General features: G+C 41.3%; 1 protein-coding gene across 1 annotated transcript; it reads right to left on the minus strand.

Moving 5' to 3' along the window:
- Positions 1-8,751: 8,751 nt before the first annotated feature.
- Positions 8,752-14,878, minus strand: LOC111871779 (heat shock protein 83). Its single transcript, XM_023865099.2, has 4 exons — positions 14,754-14,878; positions 14,356-14,505; positions 14,133-14,251; positions 8,752-10,927 (listed from the first exon to the last, which is right to left on the minus strand). Exons 2-4 carry the CDS (start codon positions 14,503-14,505, stop codon positions 9,013-9,015), a joined length of 2,184 nt encoding a protein of 727 aa, XP_023720867.1. The 5' UTR covers positions 14,754-14,878; the 3' UTR covers positions 8,752-9,012.
- Between the last annotated feature and the right edge of the window lie 2,351 nt (positions 14,879-17,229).

The raw sequence follows: 17,229 nt of genomic DNA on the forward strand, positions 1-17,229 counted from the left end.
TCACTCAGCTACTCAAAAATTGCCGGAACCGAAGGTTCATTACCGCGTTCACAAGAGACATCCACTGGGGTCTATCCTAAGCCAGATCACTCCAGTACATACCATCCCATCCAATCTCTCTAAAGGCGCGTCCACATTACTCGTGCTCGTGCTCGTGCTCGCCAGGCTTCGGAGCGCGAGGATCCGTATATTTACTCGTAGTGTGTATAGGCTGTAGTCGTATTTTAATTGATTGGCTATAGTTTTTAAATTAAAAATTTGCTTGTCTCGTGACTTGTCATATCGTCCACATTATTTGCGAGCATAGCGAGTCACACGAGCACCAGTAATGTGGACCCGCCTTAAGATCTATTTTAATATTATCTTTCCATCGACGTCTAGGTCTTCCTAGTGGTTTCTTTCCTTCTGGCTTTCCCACCAGAATCCTTGCAACCTCCATGAGTGAGCCTGCCCTACATAGACGCCTTACGTTTCATATACTACTACTTTTTTTTTTGTTTTCCTTGGCACTCAAGCCCCAGTGGGCCTAGGCTTACCTCCATGAACTTCTCCGTTCACTTCGGTTTTTCTAGAGCTTACACATTCGGTAGGACTCCTTGGGCGGGTGATCAGCTCGTCCCAGGGCCTCTACCTGTAGACAAACACAGAAAAACGCACACACACAAACTAAACATCCATGCCCTGACTGGGATTCGAACCCACGACCCCGGTTTCCGAAAGAGCGAAGACAGTACATGCCTTAGACCGCTCGGCTACCGTGACCGGCGTATACTACTACTACTACTACTACTACTACTACTACTACTACTACTACTACTACTACTACTACTACTACTACTACTACTAACACTAAATAGGAATGGTAACAGAATAATATCAATAAAGACCAAAAATAGCATGAAGCATAATGGCGGAGATGAGAAATACGTACAGAATTAGTCAGAAAACCGGGAGGAAAGAGACCACTTGAAGATATAGGCCCAGATAGAAGGATAATATTAAAATCAGAGTCAAGAAATAGGGGTTGACTGCGTGGATTTGATTCTGCTGAATCAAGGTATGTCCCGGTGGCGGGCTCTTTTTAACACGGCAATAAACCTTTGGGTTTCATAGCAGCCTGGAATTTCTTAACTAGCCGATCGACCATCAGCTTTTGAAGATGGACTCTAATCTAAGGAACAGTTATGATTATTATTATTGTTAAGTTGTCCCTGTGCCCAATTAAATAAGCATAATGCCATGAAAACATATGTGGGAGTGGAAGTATAGTGCTTTCGGCTCTAGATGGAGGTGAGTAGTCAGCTTCACGCCCTTGCCGCTTTATCCCCGGGGAAACAGCCCCCAGCAACAATTTTATAGGAGGCTGGGTGAGCCTCAGAGCCGGTGAGGACGCTGTGAAGAAGAGAAAAATTTGTGCCGCTAGCGGGAACAGAACCTCAACCGTCCAGCCTGTAGCCGGTTAATATATCGTTTGTGCTATCCCGAATCATTTTGTCATCATCATCATCATTAAAGTTTTACTATTTCTGTTAGCTGTTACGAAAAGATTGGCGCTCGCGTGGCAAGCCCGCGTTTATAGTCCACTCGGCGCTGTGATGGTTTACGTGTATATCGGGATTCAACCCCAAGCAGCCTCCTGCGTGATGGGCAATACGCGGCAGACGAAGTGAAAAAATTAATAATGTCTTATCAAAATATGATATTTTAGACGCTCGACAAGAATCTTAGATGTAAATACCACTCCTAAAATACAAGAGTACTCTGTCTCCACTTTGGGACATTTAAATTGTAGTTAGGTCAAGTGGGATTTGTGGTGGACAAAGAGGCGCTGGGGCAGGTTTTCTCCGAGTACTTCGGTTTCCCCTGCCAATCTTCATTCCACTAATTGCTCCACAATCGCCCTCACCTAACGACTATGCAGGGCTGCTTGTGCATACAGGCAATAAATATGTACGCATGAGATAAAATGGTGAAGTTTTGCCTGCACTTAATTAAACTCCACGCCATTAAATGTACTGGGAGTGGTGGTGTAGTTTTACGCATGCTTAGCCTTGTCTATAGATGGAGATAAGCGGTCAGCTTCACGACACGACCGCTTTACCCACGGGGAAAGCGCCCGCGGTGCTCACTGGGCAGGAGGCTAGGTGCGACCCAGAGCTAGTCTGGACGATGTGGCGAAGAGGAAAATCTCTTGCCCGTACTGGTAATATAACACTGATTTCTCGGTCATCCAGCCTGTAACCTACAAAGCGAACTGTCTCGGCCCTTATGTACGCATAAATCAGTGGTCTGTACCGCCCCCTGGGGGCGGTAAGAGGCAAGTGGCGACAGAGGGGCGCTGGAAATGCGATGTTCATTTCATCAAGCCCTCTATCCCATTAAGAATTTACTAACAGTGAAGCAGTTACTAAAATGCTGTCTTTTTTTATTATTATCTTCCCTAGTGGGCTGTGCTAACCGCTATTTTGAAGAATGAATTTTGTAGGGTAGGGTAGGGGGCACTCGGGCGGTGGCCCGAAAAAAAGTTTGGGAACCATTAGCATAAATCATGTTCACAGTATTATTCATACTTGCATTTCCTTAGTTATCCTGAAATACTGTCTACTCGTTTATTATGTTCAGTCTCATGGAAGATTTAAGAATTCTGACTGAGAATTACTATTTTTTTATTGCTAGTGGGGTGGGACTGAATCCCTTGCACTGCGGCCACTTCTGGCCTATTGTACCAGCCCCAGATGATAGGTGAGGGTGATTGTGGAGCAACTAGTGGAATGAAGATTGGCAGGGGAAACTGAAGTACTCGGAGAAAACCTCTCAGCGCCACTTTGTCCACCACAAATCCCACTTGGCCAGACCCCGGGATCGAACACGGGCCGCCGCGGTGGGAAGCCAGCGACTAACCGCTTGAGCTATGGTGCGGCCAGACTGAGAATTAGACGACAAGCATTACAAAAAAGAATACTAGCATTAAGAACTGAAAGCGCACACGTAAGAAGCATAAGGATATGTAAAATATCGGGACAGCAAAAACTTCGAAAATAAACCGTGGCACAGTCGAAGTGGTGATCAGCGGTGCTGTGCAACATGCGGAAACGCATCTGAATTCAAAAGATGGCAGCACACACTAGCGCCTCGCCACGACACATCTCACAGGGTCACAACGGCAACGCATATCTTTGTGTCTATGTGTCTTTCCCAATAACACATTTTTAAAATAATTGATTGGTTTCTATGAAATTTACTGAGGAGAATTCTTGAGCCTACAGCAACAGACTAACAGGAGGAAGATGAAAATTGCATATTAAGTTCATTATTTTTATTCTTAATGTAATATTAAAATATTAGGGCGATCTAATCAGAAAGAATGAGATGAACAGGGCATGTAAAAAGCACGGGAAGACACGTACAAAAATGTTGATCGGGAAACCTCAAAGAAAGAAACATGTGAAAGTCCAGGTACGTAGCGGGTGATAATATTAAAATGAAAGTTTGAGAAATATACATAGAGACATACACAGGCCCATATGCGTACCTAAGTATATATATAATTAGGTACGCAGACATAGCCTACAAGTTTATGATAATATATTATTCGGTTCTTAAACACCTTTAGTCAACGCTTTTCCTTTACGCAATGAGAGAACAGTTTTCACACACACAAAATAAGTACAATTATAGTTTTGTAGTTTTTAGATGTGTCTTGAAATGAAACAAAGTATAACTAAGAGTAGTATGTATTTCCTGACTAGAACTCAACTTATTACTGCCGTTTCTAAGTACATACTTGAACTTTAACACATGTAAAAAGGCTTCGTTATTTACACTTACGTCATAATTTCGGCTTGCCTTCTGTTGGAGAGGCCTAAACATCCTCTTTTGCTTCCTTGTTTCTAGGTTACAGTTCTTCATACAACAGACGTTCTGTGTTCTTGTTCGTGGCATCTATTTCTTCGCCGGATGCATGAACATAATCAGCATAAAACCCGTAGCTGAGGTGCTCCATTCAATTCAAATCCATATTTATTTTCTTCAAACTTCCTAATGGCATATTCGTAGTTGAAAAACAGTGACAAAATATATACGTTGTTTCAGGTCATTCTTGGTAGGTAACTTCCTGTCCAAAGAGTTAAAATATAAATCACATTTCAACTTTCTCTATAAATTTTAGTGATGACCTCTAATAATTACCTCAAAGAACCACATTCCTTCTTGAGAGGCTGACAGTCCTTCGCTCCGTCAAGAAATTCCCCGCCTTTTGTGGAACACGAAGGCTCATTATCCTGTTCATAACATTCCGTCACTGGACCTTATGAGTCAGCTGAAGACAGTCCAAGCCCACATACCCTGCTTCCCTAACATCAGTCTTCTAGTTCTTTTTCCATAGCTTATTTGGTGCCAAAATATTTCTTAGAATCTTAGGTCTGCAAAATTCCCTAACACGCAAGATTTCTGTGGTGAGGGATTGGTGGACCCTATCAAGTTCCCAAGCTGGAGGATCATCCCTTGCCGGCTATCCGAGACAGCTTATTCAGTGTGTTCGCAGCTAACATACATGGAGGGTGTTTATCCTGTTCACAAGCTGAGTACATGACATGCTAACATGACAAGGGACCTACAACCCGGAATAACATCACATATTTTGTCAAAACAGATTCGGCTGGGATGGGCGGACATGTTGAAACTGACAAATGTTTTTGCGAGACTTCACCGCCCGAGGTAACAGGCCGGAGAATGAAGATGACCATTCACTTCCAATTCGTCTATACGCCTTCATGTCAACTAGTACCAGGCTATGAATGCTGGACAACTTTATCTTCAGATGAGCTCCAGAAACTGTAAATGACACTTCCTGGAATTCGGTTCGATGGCGGGCAATAAGGATCTCAAATGCTGAACAGGGAAATGCCAAGATGGCTAGACAAGGTCATCTGCTGTAAAGGTGATCAAGTTTTTTCCCTTTATTCAAATATTTCAATGCATATGGCGAGAGAAGCAAGAAATATATATGAATGGATTAGTTATAAATTTTGTGGTCCATTCTCTGTACAATTTCCACTAGTATAGATCCCGACTGTGTACAAGTTTTCAGATATAATCTCAACGTTTCGCATCATCGTCATGTGAGGATGAGGTTCAGACTGACGAAATGGACTGATACATAAATTTCCCCCCTTTACCTAAGCAATAGGAGTACAGCACGAAAAAGTTTAGGGGATGTGTATTTCTAGACCGGCATTAGTTGAACGTCGGTTTCACTCCCCGATTACTTTACCTAGAGTACACAGGGAATGCAAGACGGGATGGGCCCCAGGCCGGCGTGGACATGGAGGCCAACAGGAAGTCCCTGCGAGGAAGGAAATTCTGGTCATCCAGTCTACTCGTATGATCTGTCACTTTACTAAGCGAGCCCCAAGAGAAATGGATCCATCAGTATCTGCTTTGATTGACCACAACACTATATTCATGAGAGCAGACGGGGGAGGGGGGCAGAAAATTTACTTACACAATTATGAAAAAGTTAATGAATGAAACCAAATTACTTACACAAACTTACGTTTAAACTGTTTCATACTATTTTTACTGATCGCCCTGGGTATCTGATTTCTTTTAATCTAGGGGAGCCTTGCTCCCCTCCTCACTGCCGGCGGCCAGGACTATGTTGCTATTTTTTTCCTTGGCACTACAGCCCCAGTGGCCCTAAGCCTACCTCCATGGACTTCCGTTCACTTCGGTTTTTCTAGATCTTACACAGACGGTAGGACTCCTTGGGCGAGTGATCAGCTCGTCGCAAGGCCTCTACCTGTAGACAAACACAGAAAAACGCACACAAACATCCATGCCCTGAGTGGGATTCGAACCCACGATCCCGGCTTCCGAGCGAGAGAAGACAGTGCATGCCTTAGACCGCTCGGCTACCGTGACCGGCCTATGTTGCTGTTATGTGGAAGAAATTATGAGAATTTCAAAAACCTTGATTACATGTATTATAATTGCAATATAGCGCAACGGCAACTGTTTTCTAGCAGTATTTCGTTGGAAAACCAAAAATGTTTTCTAATCAGGATGTTGGTGAAAATGGAGAAATGCCGGAAGCCTCATTATAACATTCTCATCCACTTAAACACGACTGTGGAATAACTCGAAAGAGACTGTTTTTACACAAAGAATGCCTAGCTCCTATTCTTCCCAGCGACGAAGCAGTGCGTGCAAGCCAGATTCTTTTCATCTACTTTTACACAATTTGCCCTAGATGACAGCACCAGTCACCGACTATATACACATCTCCACACTGTGCTGCCATCTGAAGGCTGCATATTAGACACATACGTCAAAAATGCACCGCTGATGTGTTTTACTTACGCATTATGTCTGCATGCGGTGTTCGCCTTAAACTTCCGCTTGATAGCACTTGCATAATGTGTTATGTATCAGTTTAATCTAAAGTTGCCATATGGTTTCGAAGAGATCACGCAAGTACCGCTTATCACATAAAAAACACAAACTTTCATCAAAATATGCCAGATTTAAAAAATGTACATGAAAGTTCATTTAAACCGCTACATAAAAATAGCCTCAAAATTAAACTTGTGCTAATAATTTAACAGTAGCTAATGAAGATGCATGGGAAGTGGAGGTGTACATAAAAATTCATTATGGCCCCTACATAAAATTAAACTCGTGCTCATAATTTAGCAGCAAATGAAGTTGCATGGAAGTGGAGGTATAGATCCACTTATTCTCACCCTCAGCACCAGATGGATTAGTGATCAGTTTCACAGCCCAGCCACTTGGCACCTACTCGAGGAGGCTGGGCTGTCCATGCGGTGTAGAAAGAAATATTTCTTGTTTCTACAAGAAATCTAGTCAAATACAGTTGTGGCAGAGCCTATTCTTTTGATATTGAAATTTCAAAAGAATGAATCGCTCTCCAGACATTTGATCAAACCCCAACAGAACTGATCCAAGCAGGGGGGAATATACTGCTGCAGCCACATAAAAACGGTTTAAAGTTGGGTCAGGGTTGACACATGATCCTGGTTTTGAAAACCTGAGGGTCAGAAAAAATCAGTGTTACCTTTAAGAAATTAACGTCCAAATAAACATACCATGATTTAACGTGTCCTGAGGTTTAACATTTAGTTTGATTAATATCAAGTCAATGTTATCAGCATCAAATTATCTCCATACCTCTGTTTTGTGTTCAAATCTAGTCTTCCTTGAAGAAATCAGTACTGACACCCATTGTAAAAAATTCAAAATTCTAGTTAATCAAAGCCTCTCACATACACTCTCTGGCAGGGCAAGAAATCACCATCTGGACTGTGTACACGTCCATGTATTTAACAAATTAAGCACTACATCGTGAAAGTGTATGTACAGATCCACTTTCTTGATCTCAGTACTAGCTAGATGTGAGTAGTTAGCTTCACGCACCAGCCGATTTATCCCCACAACCCATTAGTTAAGTCAGGTGGGCCCCAGATCCGGTCTGGACGTGGAGAAAATTCTTGACCCTACCATAACTCAAAATCCAATCCCTTGGCCATCCAGCTCCTAGCCAGTTGCTATACAGACTCCCACCTGGGCTGTGCTGCTAGGGGAAAGAAAGCTGGTACAATTAAGTTTATTTCAGTCCAATGTGACATACAATGCCTTCACCACTTAAGTTACCTAATATTTTTCGAAACTTAAACGAATCATCATTGGAGGTATACCACTATGATCAGGAACCTACCAATTGGTAAATGTTTTTACGAGACTATACACTCGAAACATTTATGATGCTCACTATACGTAGTTGTTAATTTTCCATTGTTGAAATAGATGTTTGACATAAACTTCCATAAAGGATATCTTAAAACTGTATTTTCCACTGCACTGTATATAAAATTCAATGTTTCACCACAGCATCCTTCCTTTACATTAAAATTATGTTATGAATGAGTGTAAACTTATTTTTAAGTTACGATATTTATTTGTGAACCAATATGGATCGTGTCTTTTATCTTCCTTGGTAGTGGATATTGTTGTCTATCCCTAAAAAAAAACTGGTACATAAATTCCTTCTGCATAGGTGTGAAACTTGGTCTCTGACATGCGGGCAACATAGACTGGGGGTGTTTGAGAATATTTGGATCAAGGTGGGATGAAGTGATAGTAGGTTGTAGAAAAGTGCATAATAAGCAGCTTCATAACATGTACACTTCGCCAAGTACAATCACAATGCTCAAGTCAAGGATGAGATGGACAGGGCATATAGCACAAATTGGTAAGAGGAATGCATATACGATATTGGTGGGAAAGCCGAAAGGAAGGCGATCACTAGTAAGACCAAGATATTGGAAGGCTCTTGTTAAGAAACCATTTGGTTTGCACATAATAGCAGGAAGATCTCAAGTAGCTTCATAACTGGTGGCTTCTCAAGTAGGGCTCAGCTCCATCAAGATCCTGTAGATCTATTACCATAATTTCATGATGAACATGTACTATCTGGTGCCTTCACCTTTAATTTTGAATTTTTACAATGCTACAGATTGTAGAATATTAAAAACTAACCAGTCAAGCCACTAGATCCATTATGAAATGTGTTGTGTGTACTTGCCTGAAAGCTAAAATCAGATTAATATAAGATGAGCAACTTTCTAATGTTTAAATGTTCTCCCCTATAAATACTACTCAATAGTCCACAATATCACACGACAACTCTTCCACCTTCAATTAAAAGAATGAAGGGTAAAATTAAAAACCAGATATACAAAAGAACTTTTTTAATTCGGAAATTAACTCGCTCAGCTTTTCAAACACAGATGTACACAGAACATGAGACAGAACTGTGGAATGACCAAGTTTAAATAACAAGAAGACACATATCCTGAAATGGTAATATACATTCAGAATTCAACATTTAATCGAGAACATAAGCTGAAAACAAATGAAACACACATACATGAGAACAGCATTAAATCAGTCCTTAAAAAACTCCCCGACAACACTAACTAAATTTACAATTGTTTAATCCACCTCTTCCATCCGTGATGCATCCTCTCCACCATCCCCTTCCAATGGTGGCATTTCTGCATCTGCAGCAGTTTCTTCAGAGATCTGTGGGTCTTCCTCATCAATACCCAAACCCAATTTAATCATACGATAGATACGAGCTGCATGGACCTGAGGCTCTTCTAATGCAAAGCCAGATGAAAGCAGAGCAGTCTCAAAAAGAAGCATAACTAGGTCCTTCACAGCTTTGTCATGCTTGTCAGCCTCAGCTTTCTGTCTAAGAGTTTCCATGACTGGGTGATCGGGGTTGATTTCCAAGTGCTTCTTTGCTGCCATGTATCCCATGGTAGAAGTGTCTCGGAGAGCCTGAGCCTTCATTATGCGCTCCATATTAGCTGTCCAGCCATACTGTGAAGTGACAATGCAGCATGGTGATTCTACTAACCTATTACTAACCACAACCTTCTCCACTTTCTTATCAAGGATATCCTTCATGACCTTGCAAAGCGATTCAAACCTAGCCTTGTCCTCCTCACGCTTCTTCTTCTCCACTTCGTCTTCAGGCAATTCCAGTCCTTCCTTTGTAACAGATACCAGCTGCTTGCCATCATATTCCTTCATCTGCTGTACCACATATTCATCAATGGGTTCAACCATATACACTACTTCAAAACCACGCTTCTTCACTCGCTCAACAAATGAAGAATTTGCTACCTGCTCTTTGCTCTCTCCAGTGATGTAGTAGATGTGTTTCTGGTTCCCTTTCATACGAGCAACATAGTCCTTCAGGGAACAGGCCTCATCTCCAGATGCAGAGGTGGAGTATCGCAGCAATTCAGAAATCTTCTTGCGGTTTGAGCTGTCTTCATGAATTCCTAGTTTCAGATTCTTGCTGAACTGTTCATAAAACTTCTTGTAGTTCTCAGAGTCCTCCGCCAATTCTTCAAAGAGTTCCAAGCATTTTTTTACCAGGTTCTTACGAATAACCTTAAGGATCTTGTTCTGCTGGAGCATCTCTCGAGAAATGTTCAGAGGCAAGTCCTCACTGTCCACAACACCCTTGATGAAATTAAGGTATTCTGGGATCAAATCCTCACAGTTATCCATGATGAACACCCTACGAACATACAACTTGATATTGTTTTTTCGTTTCTTGTTCTCAAACAGATCAAATGGTGCTCGACGTGGCACAAAAAGAAGGGCTCTGAATTCCAGCTGACCTTCAACAGAAAAGTGTTTCACAGCAAGGTGATCTTCCCAATCATTGGTTAGGGATTTGTAGAACTCCCCATATTCCTCCTGGCTAATGTCATCAGGGTTGCGGGTCCAAATGGGTTTTGTCTTATTCAGTTCTTCATCTTCTGTGTATTTTTCTTTTACAGTCCGTTTCTTCTTTTTCTTGTCCTTGTCTTCCTCCTCTTCATCTTCCCCCACATCCTCAATCTTTGGCTTTGACTCATCTGTTTCTCCCTCTTCTCCCCCCTCCTTTTTTTCCTTTTCTTCTTCTGCTTCATCATCACTCAGTTCCTTGTCACGTTCCTTTTCTACCAACAACTTGATGGGATAACCAATGAACTGCGAATGCTTCTTAACAACTTCTTTTATCTTCCTCTCTTCTAAGAATTCTGTCTGGTCCTCCTTGATGTGCAGAACAATCTTTGTGCCACGACCTAGAGGCTCTCCTGGATCAGGACGAATCGTGAAGCTGCCACCTGCTGAGGACTCCCACAGGTACTGTTCATCATCATTGTGTTTGGATGTTACAGTTACCTTATCTGCTACAAGGTATGCAGAGTAGAAACCTACACCAAACTGTCCGATCATGGAAATGTCAGCACCCGCCTGCAGTGCTTCCATAAACGCTTTTGTACCAGATTTTGCAATTGTTCCCAGGTTGTTCACAAGATCAGCCTTTGTCATACCAATACCCCTGCAAGCAAGATAAAAAATTAATCACCATTTGGATCAAGAAAAATTATCCACTGGGGCTGCAGTCCCACTATACCATGCCCCTACTATGGCATCATGTCCAATCCTACTGTTTTTGATGAAATTCTGCAGTAATGCAATACTTATGTATTCTGGGCCATGTTTTACACACACACATACTAAAGTTCATGCAGCTGATGTGACAACAAATACTGGGAGTATGACAGACGGTGGCAAGTGTAACTTCAAACAGATGTGGATGGCAAAATTCATGCACATTCTTTCAGAAGCCCCAGTAATCTGCAAACTGGTTAACACATGACTGATGAACATACAATGAAATACAATTACAGACTGCACCCCAAGAACACTGGGGGGGGGGCAAAGGGTAACGAAAAGCTACAACATTCACTTATGGAGCAGAGTCCTTGAGAAGCCGCCAATTGTGCGGGTACTCAAGAACTTCCCAGCAATCTGGGGAACCTTAAGGTTCATTGCCGTGTCCACAAGAGCCATCCTATCCTGCCTAAGACCCATTTTAATATTGTCTGCCTTCCCACCTCTTGGGTCTTGGTCTCCTTCCTTCTGACTTTCCCACCAATATACTACATGCATTCCTTTTTCTCCCCCACTTCATGCAACATGCCCCACCTATTTAATCGACTTGATCATTCTAATTATACATGGAGAAGAGTACAAGTTATGATGCTCCTCTTCATGCAGTTTTCTCCAACCTCCTGTGACTTCATCTCTCTTTGGTCCAAATATTCTCAAACATCCTCAGTCTTCTTTTCTTAATGTCAGACCAAATTTTACACGCATACAGAACCAGAGGCAAAATTATAGTTCTGTATATTCTAATTATTATGCTTTTGGACAGCAGACAAGACAAAAGGTTCTGGACTGAATGGTAGCAAGCATTCCTGGAGTTCAATCACCTCTTAATTTCCTCCTGAATCAGGTTTTGATTTGTCAGTCATTTCCAAATATCTGAACTGTGCCACTTTCAAAACATCTGTTACCTGTCCTTATGTCATAATTTTGCCCTGCATTTTGGTGACGAGACAGCAACATACACTTAGTTTTCTGTGTTTATTCCTAGACCAACCTCCTTACTCATGTAAAATTTTAAGGCTTTCTTCAACCTCCTTACTTGCATCAATTAAAAGTTCGCGCGTTTCTCTTTATGGTATCTCTAAGTTTTATTAACACCAACTTCAGTGTTTTCCAAAGCGGCGAAGGCATTTGAGATTTAACCTCTCCATATGAATTGTGTGCATTGTTTACTTACTCACTGCCAGGCTTTCCCTAGCCTTTGCCACAACCAGGTAGTGTTCAGTATTACAGTCTGCTGCCCCAAATGACCAGACATCAAATACAATTGAATGCTGTCTCCTATCAAAATGTGGTCAATTTGATTGTCTATCTTCCCATTAGGAGATGCCCAAGTACATTTATCAATGTTACGATGTGGGAACATCGTACTTTTGACCATAATAAGATTTTTTGATGTGGCAAAGTTTACTACTCTAAACTCCATTATCATTACTAATTTCTTGCAATGCTCATTCCCAATCGTTGGTTTGAAAATATTTTCCTTCCCTCCTTTGGTACTGAAATCTTTTAACAAAATTTTCATATGGTACTTGTTGGGGCACTATCACTCCAGCAACCTCTCAGTATTATGCAAGACATCCTATCACTAATGAACTATACCCTCTTAACCGCTGATATTATTCGCTTATGTAAGAAATAACCAAATAAGTCCTTGAAAAGCCACTACTTGCCCAAATACCAACGTTGCAAAATTTACTTAACATGAAGGTACATTACTGTGTTCAAAAGATCTTTCCATGGGTCCCCAAGAAACATGAACCCAGACCACACCAACCATATTTCTTTTTGTGCAGTTAAAAAAATGCTGGACCTACAGCGAACACCTAATATGAAATCTGTTGCCAATAACAGCACAGATCTTTCAAAACAATGCCTAAGCTCAGTCCTTACACATGGGAGAACCTGGTTAAATGCCACTGTAGAGTATGCAGAAAACTTGAATGAAAGAAAGACAAAAAATTTCACAAAGTTTCAGCAAATAGGGGGTTTAAAAAGATGACACATGGTCCAATGCAACACTTCAGACAAGATTTCCACCTAATGCATAATTTCCACAGATGTGATAGGCCTAATGCATTTTAACCCTGTGTACATTCAAAACCTATGGACCTCACACGATATGATGTACAGGTAAAATTTTAATTAACAAATTATTTCTGTGTGGGAGAGAGGGATTTGTCAGTTTCATAAATACATGTAACTAATTTTCTGCAAAATTATGCATTCCAACATAATATCAAGGGATAAAATTCAACACAATCATTTTAAAACTAAAAGCAAGCATATGTTTATAAGAACAGTGTACACTGGAAACAAGACAGCAGGTACATTGTGTGGGTTGAAGTACTTCAAACAATGCCCCATGGTCCTACTGTACAACACTGTTCTATTAATTAAAATATATACACAACTAATTTCTTTCTTCTCACAAAAAAATGGGGGGGTGGGGGTGGAGAGCACACCAGATCACTGAAGGTCTCAGTGCAAGAGTCAAATTATAAGGAAATTCAGTCTTCCCACATGCCCACTGCTCTGCAGCCACATCCTTCAACATCTGCAACTAAGTACTATGTAACAGCAAATGTCAAGGGTTAGCAGCATGTAAAAATGAAGGAATGCACAGCTAACATCCCACGTAAATCAAATGTAACTTGAGACGCGACTTCATACAGTGCCCCCACAAACTATCCCAATAGTTATTTCAGTCAGTTTCAATTATCTACAGCCAGATATTGGTGGTATTTTAATTGGTTGTGGTATAAAAAGTAAGTTGTCCCTGTGTGTAACAAATTGAGCACTACACCCTGGAGTATGGGAGAGTGCACAGATCCACATATTCGCCTTGGCATTAGCTGGAGTTGTGGGGGTCAGCTTCAAGCACCGGGGAAAGAGCACCAGTACCCACTAGATATGTTGGTCGCAGCCCAGAATCGGTCTGGATAATCTGGGAAAAATTCTTGACCCTATCGGGACTCAACTCCGATCCCAGGTGTCCGGCCAGAATCAAGTCGCTATACTGTACATGCAACACCAGCTCCTGTCGGTTTTTTGTATATATTTTCCCAAAATAGGTAAAATAAACTACTTACGTGTCAATAATAGTGAGGGTCCGGTCATTCTTATTTGGCACGATCTTGATGTACAATTCTTGTCCACTCTCCAGCTTGGATGGGTCAGTTAAGGACTCGTACCGGATTTTGTCCAATGCCTACCAAAAAAATCCATATAAGTAACGTGAATATAAACTGGAAAATGTTAAGTCACAAGCCTAGTTATTCCTCAGATCGGTAACCAATCATACATGGTACTTACATCGGACGAGTTAGAAATCAATTCTCGAAGAAAAATTTCCTTGTTCGAATAGAAAGTGTTGATGATCAGAGACATAAGCTGAGCAATCTCTGCCTGGAAGGCGAAGGTCTCAACTTCGCCGGCATCTTGCATCTGAACGTCTTCGGGCATCTGCAATATTAATTAACACATATTACAATACACAAAAACTGCAACAAGAATTAATAAACAGAGAATCGTCGCGTCATGCCGTCCATCGCCGCATATTTAGTTATACATGAATTACATACGTTTAACTTACGGCAGTTCTACAGAAAAAAATCTGGTGCTAACGGAAACACACAAAAGCTTAAATTTAAAAACACAAACTGAAAAATGTGAAATTCTAAATACATAGAAACTCCAATTACATTACACACCTTCACTGTAAATTCAAATTACACCCTACAACAGCAGTATTCTTCAATAGATAGGAACCACACAACTTGCAACACCCCTGCTCCTTCGACAAATGTCCCTTATATAAAACCACGACCACCAGCTATCTACCGGCTTTTCTGGAACATATCATTGGTGGATGAGTGTGTACTTCCGGTGACGTCAAGTCTAGAACCTTCTCTTGTCAATAATACTGTTTTATGTTAGTTACAATCTAATAATAATGCTAAAGTAAATTAAGTTTCGAATATAATATAATTTTAAACAGAATATATTTTTATCATAGAAAGCCCAGATACTAGTTTTATTTAAAGGAGAATAGATTTGTTGAATGTAGAGCTTGCAATTGATTATGACGATCTATATATCCGGTCTGTGAATTTTGCCTGTTCTGGAAGCGTCGAGAACATTCTGGAAATATTGCCCTCTCTCTTTTTTTCCTTTCCTTTACATTAATTTTACAAAACTCCAAAAGCGACCTAAGTGCAACAGTCATTTATCCCTGAAGCAGAAGCAATGAACACATTAGCAATAGCGTTACTTCTCTTGGTACAGAAATTCATAAAAAAATATTATGTTGATCTACTTATTACGCATAGAGAACCGGGACAGCGTAGTCGGTGTACCGACTAGCTACGGCTGGACGTCTGAGAGGCCGGTGTTCGAGTCCCAGTAGGGTCAAGAATTTTCTCCACGTCTTTCAAACCGGCGCTGGGGTCCAACCAACCTCCTATCCAATGAGTACTTGGGACTCTTTCCCCGGGGGTAAAGCGGCCGGGGCGTGAAGCTGACTACTCACTTCCAACTAGTGTCGCGGCCAAGAAAATGTGGATCTATACACCCACTCCTCCATACGCCTTTATGGCGTAGTGCTTAATTAGTCAAGCACAGGGACAAGTTTACGTTATTTATTATGCATTCTTTATCATATATTATTAGGGCTATCAAAGTATGGGAGATGTGTTAGGTGGGGCATGTAACATGCATTGTTAAAGGTGAAAGCACCATGGCAGTTGAGATATAGATCAACCATTCTTGACCTCAGCATGATGGAGGTGAGTGATTAGCTTCACGCCCCGGCCGCTTTACCCCAGGGAAAGAGACTGAACAGGAGGCTGAATGGGCCCCAGAGCCACTTTGGATGTTATAGGGAAGAGAAAAATCTCTTAACAAAATTCATAATTCGATAGTATGAGTGTGCTTATTATTGATTTATAACAAAATCTGCGAAATGCTTTATTGGATATATAGGAAACCCACCCGCAGTCATTGTGGCTCAGAATTGAAGTGGTCAGCTAGCATTATGCAGAGGTTTCTCACGCCAGATCACAAACACTTGAATAATGGTTTATTATGTGCTGATACATGAAGTTCATTTATGTGTCTATGTAAAGTAGGCTTCGCTTAGTGGGGGGTGGAGTTCAACTGAGTCCACTCGGCACGGTGGCCACTGATTGGCCTATTGTAGCCTGCCCTGGGTGATTATGATGATGAAAAATTTGGTAGAACGAAGACTGGCAGGGGAAACCGAAGTACTCGGAGAAAACCCGCACAAGCGCCACTTTGTCCACCACAAATCCCACTTGGCCAGACCTGGGATTGAACCCGGGCCGCGATGGTGGGAAACCAGCGACTAACCGCTTGAGCTATGGTGCGGCCTATGTAAAGTAGGCTTTGTAACTGGTCCATATGGCTAAAAATCAGTAGCTAACGTAATGAAAGATATCCCGTACTTCTGACAAAAACTTGATTAATGGTTTACAATATAAGAAGAAGTTAATTTACAGCATTGTGTGCAGTAGATTTTGTAATTGGTCAATATGGCTAGAAATCAAAATGGCCACATAACATTATTCACATATCTCATATACCAAATGTAACAAAATTTTATGGACAGTTCATGATAGTATACATGACACATTTCATTTATGACTTGGTGGAAAGGTGGAGCTACAATTGGTCATCATCATCATCATAATCAGTAATCTGTCAAGACGACAGGTCCACAGTCTCTTCCAAAACAATTCCTCCACTTAATGCGATCTAGAGCTTTCTCCTTCAAACGACAGTATCCTCTTCTGTCCCCAAGGTCATCCAGCATCTTCTTACGTTTTCTTGTCACTTCTATCCGCCCATCTATCTTTCCTTCGATAACTTCTTTTAGAAGGCAGTTTCTGCGTAAAACATGACCAATCCAATTAGCCTTCCGTTTTCTTATTTCATGTAGGATATTCCTCTGCTCACTGACTCTAATTAACACTTCTTCATTTCTCACATAATCGGTCCAACTGATCTTCTCCATCCTTCTCCAACACCACATTTCGAAACTTTCCAGATGTTTCTGATCTACTGCCCTAAGTGTCCATGTTTCAGCCCCATACAGAGCTATGCTCCAAATGTAGCATTTCACTAGTTTCTTCCTCAAATTTAAGTCCAATTTGCTGGTAAAAAGATTCT

The sequence above is a fragment of the Cryptotermes secundus genome, unplaced genomic scaffold (assembly GCF_002891405.2).
Source record: "Cryptotermes secundus unplaced genomic scaffold, Csec_1.0 scaffold846, whole genome shotgun sequence".
NCBI classification, from domain to species: Eukaryota; Metazoa; Arthropoda; class Insecta; order Blattodea; family Kalotermitidae; genus Cryptotermes; species Cryptotermes secundus.

Coding starts and splice junctions, on each gene's coding strand:
- LOC111871779 (XM_023865099.2), bottom strand. CDS start 14,505: ATGCCCGAAGACGTTCAGATGCAAGATGCCGGCGAAGTTGAGACCTTC. Junction 14,252..14,355: donor TGATTTCTAACTCGTCCGAT/GTAAGTACCATG, acceptor TTTTTTTGGTAG/GCATTGGACAAAATCCGGTA. Junction 10,928..14,132: donor ACCCTCACTATTATTGACAC/GTAAGTAGTTTA, acceptor TCTTGCTTGCAG/GGGTATTGGTATGACAAAGG.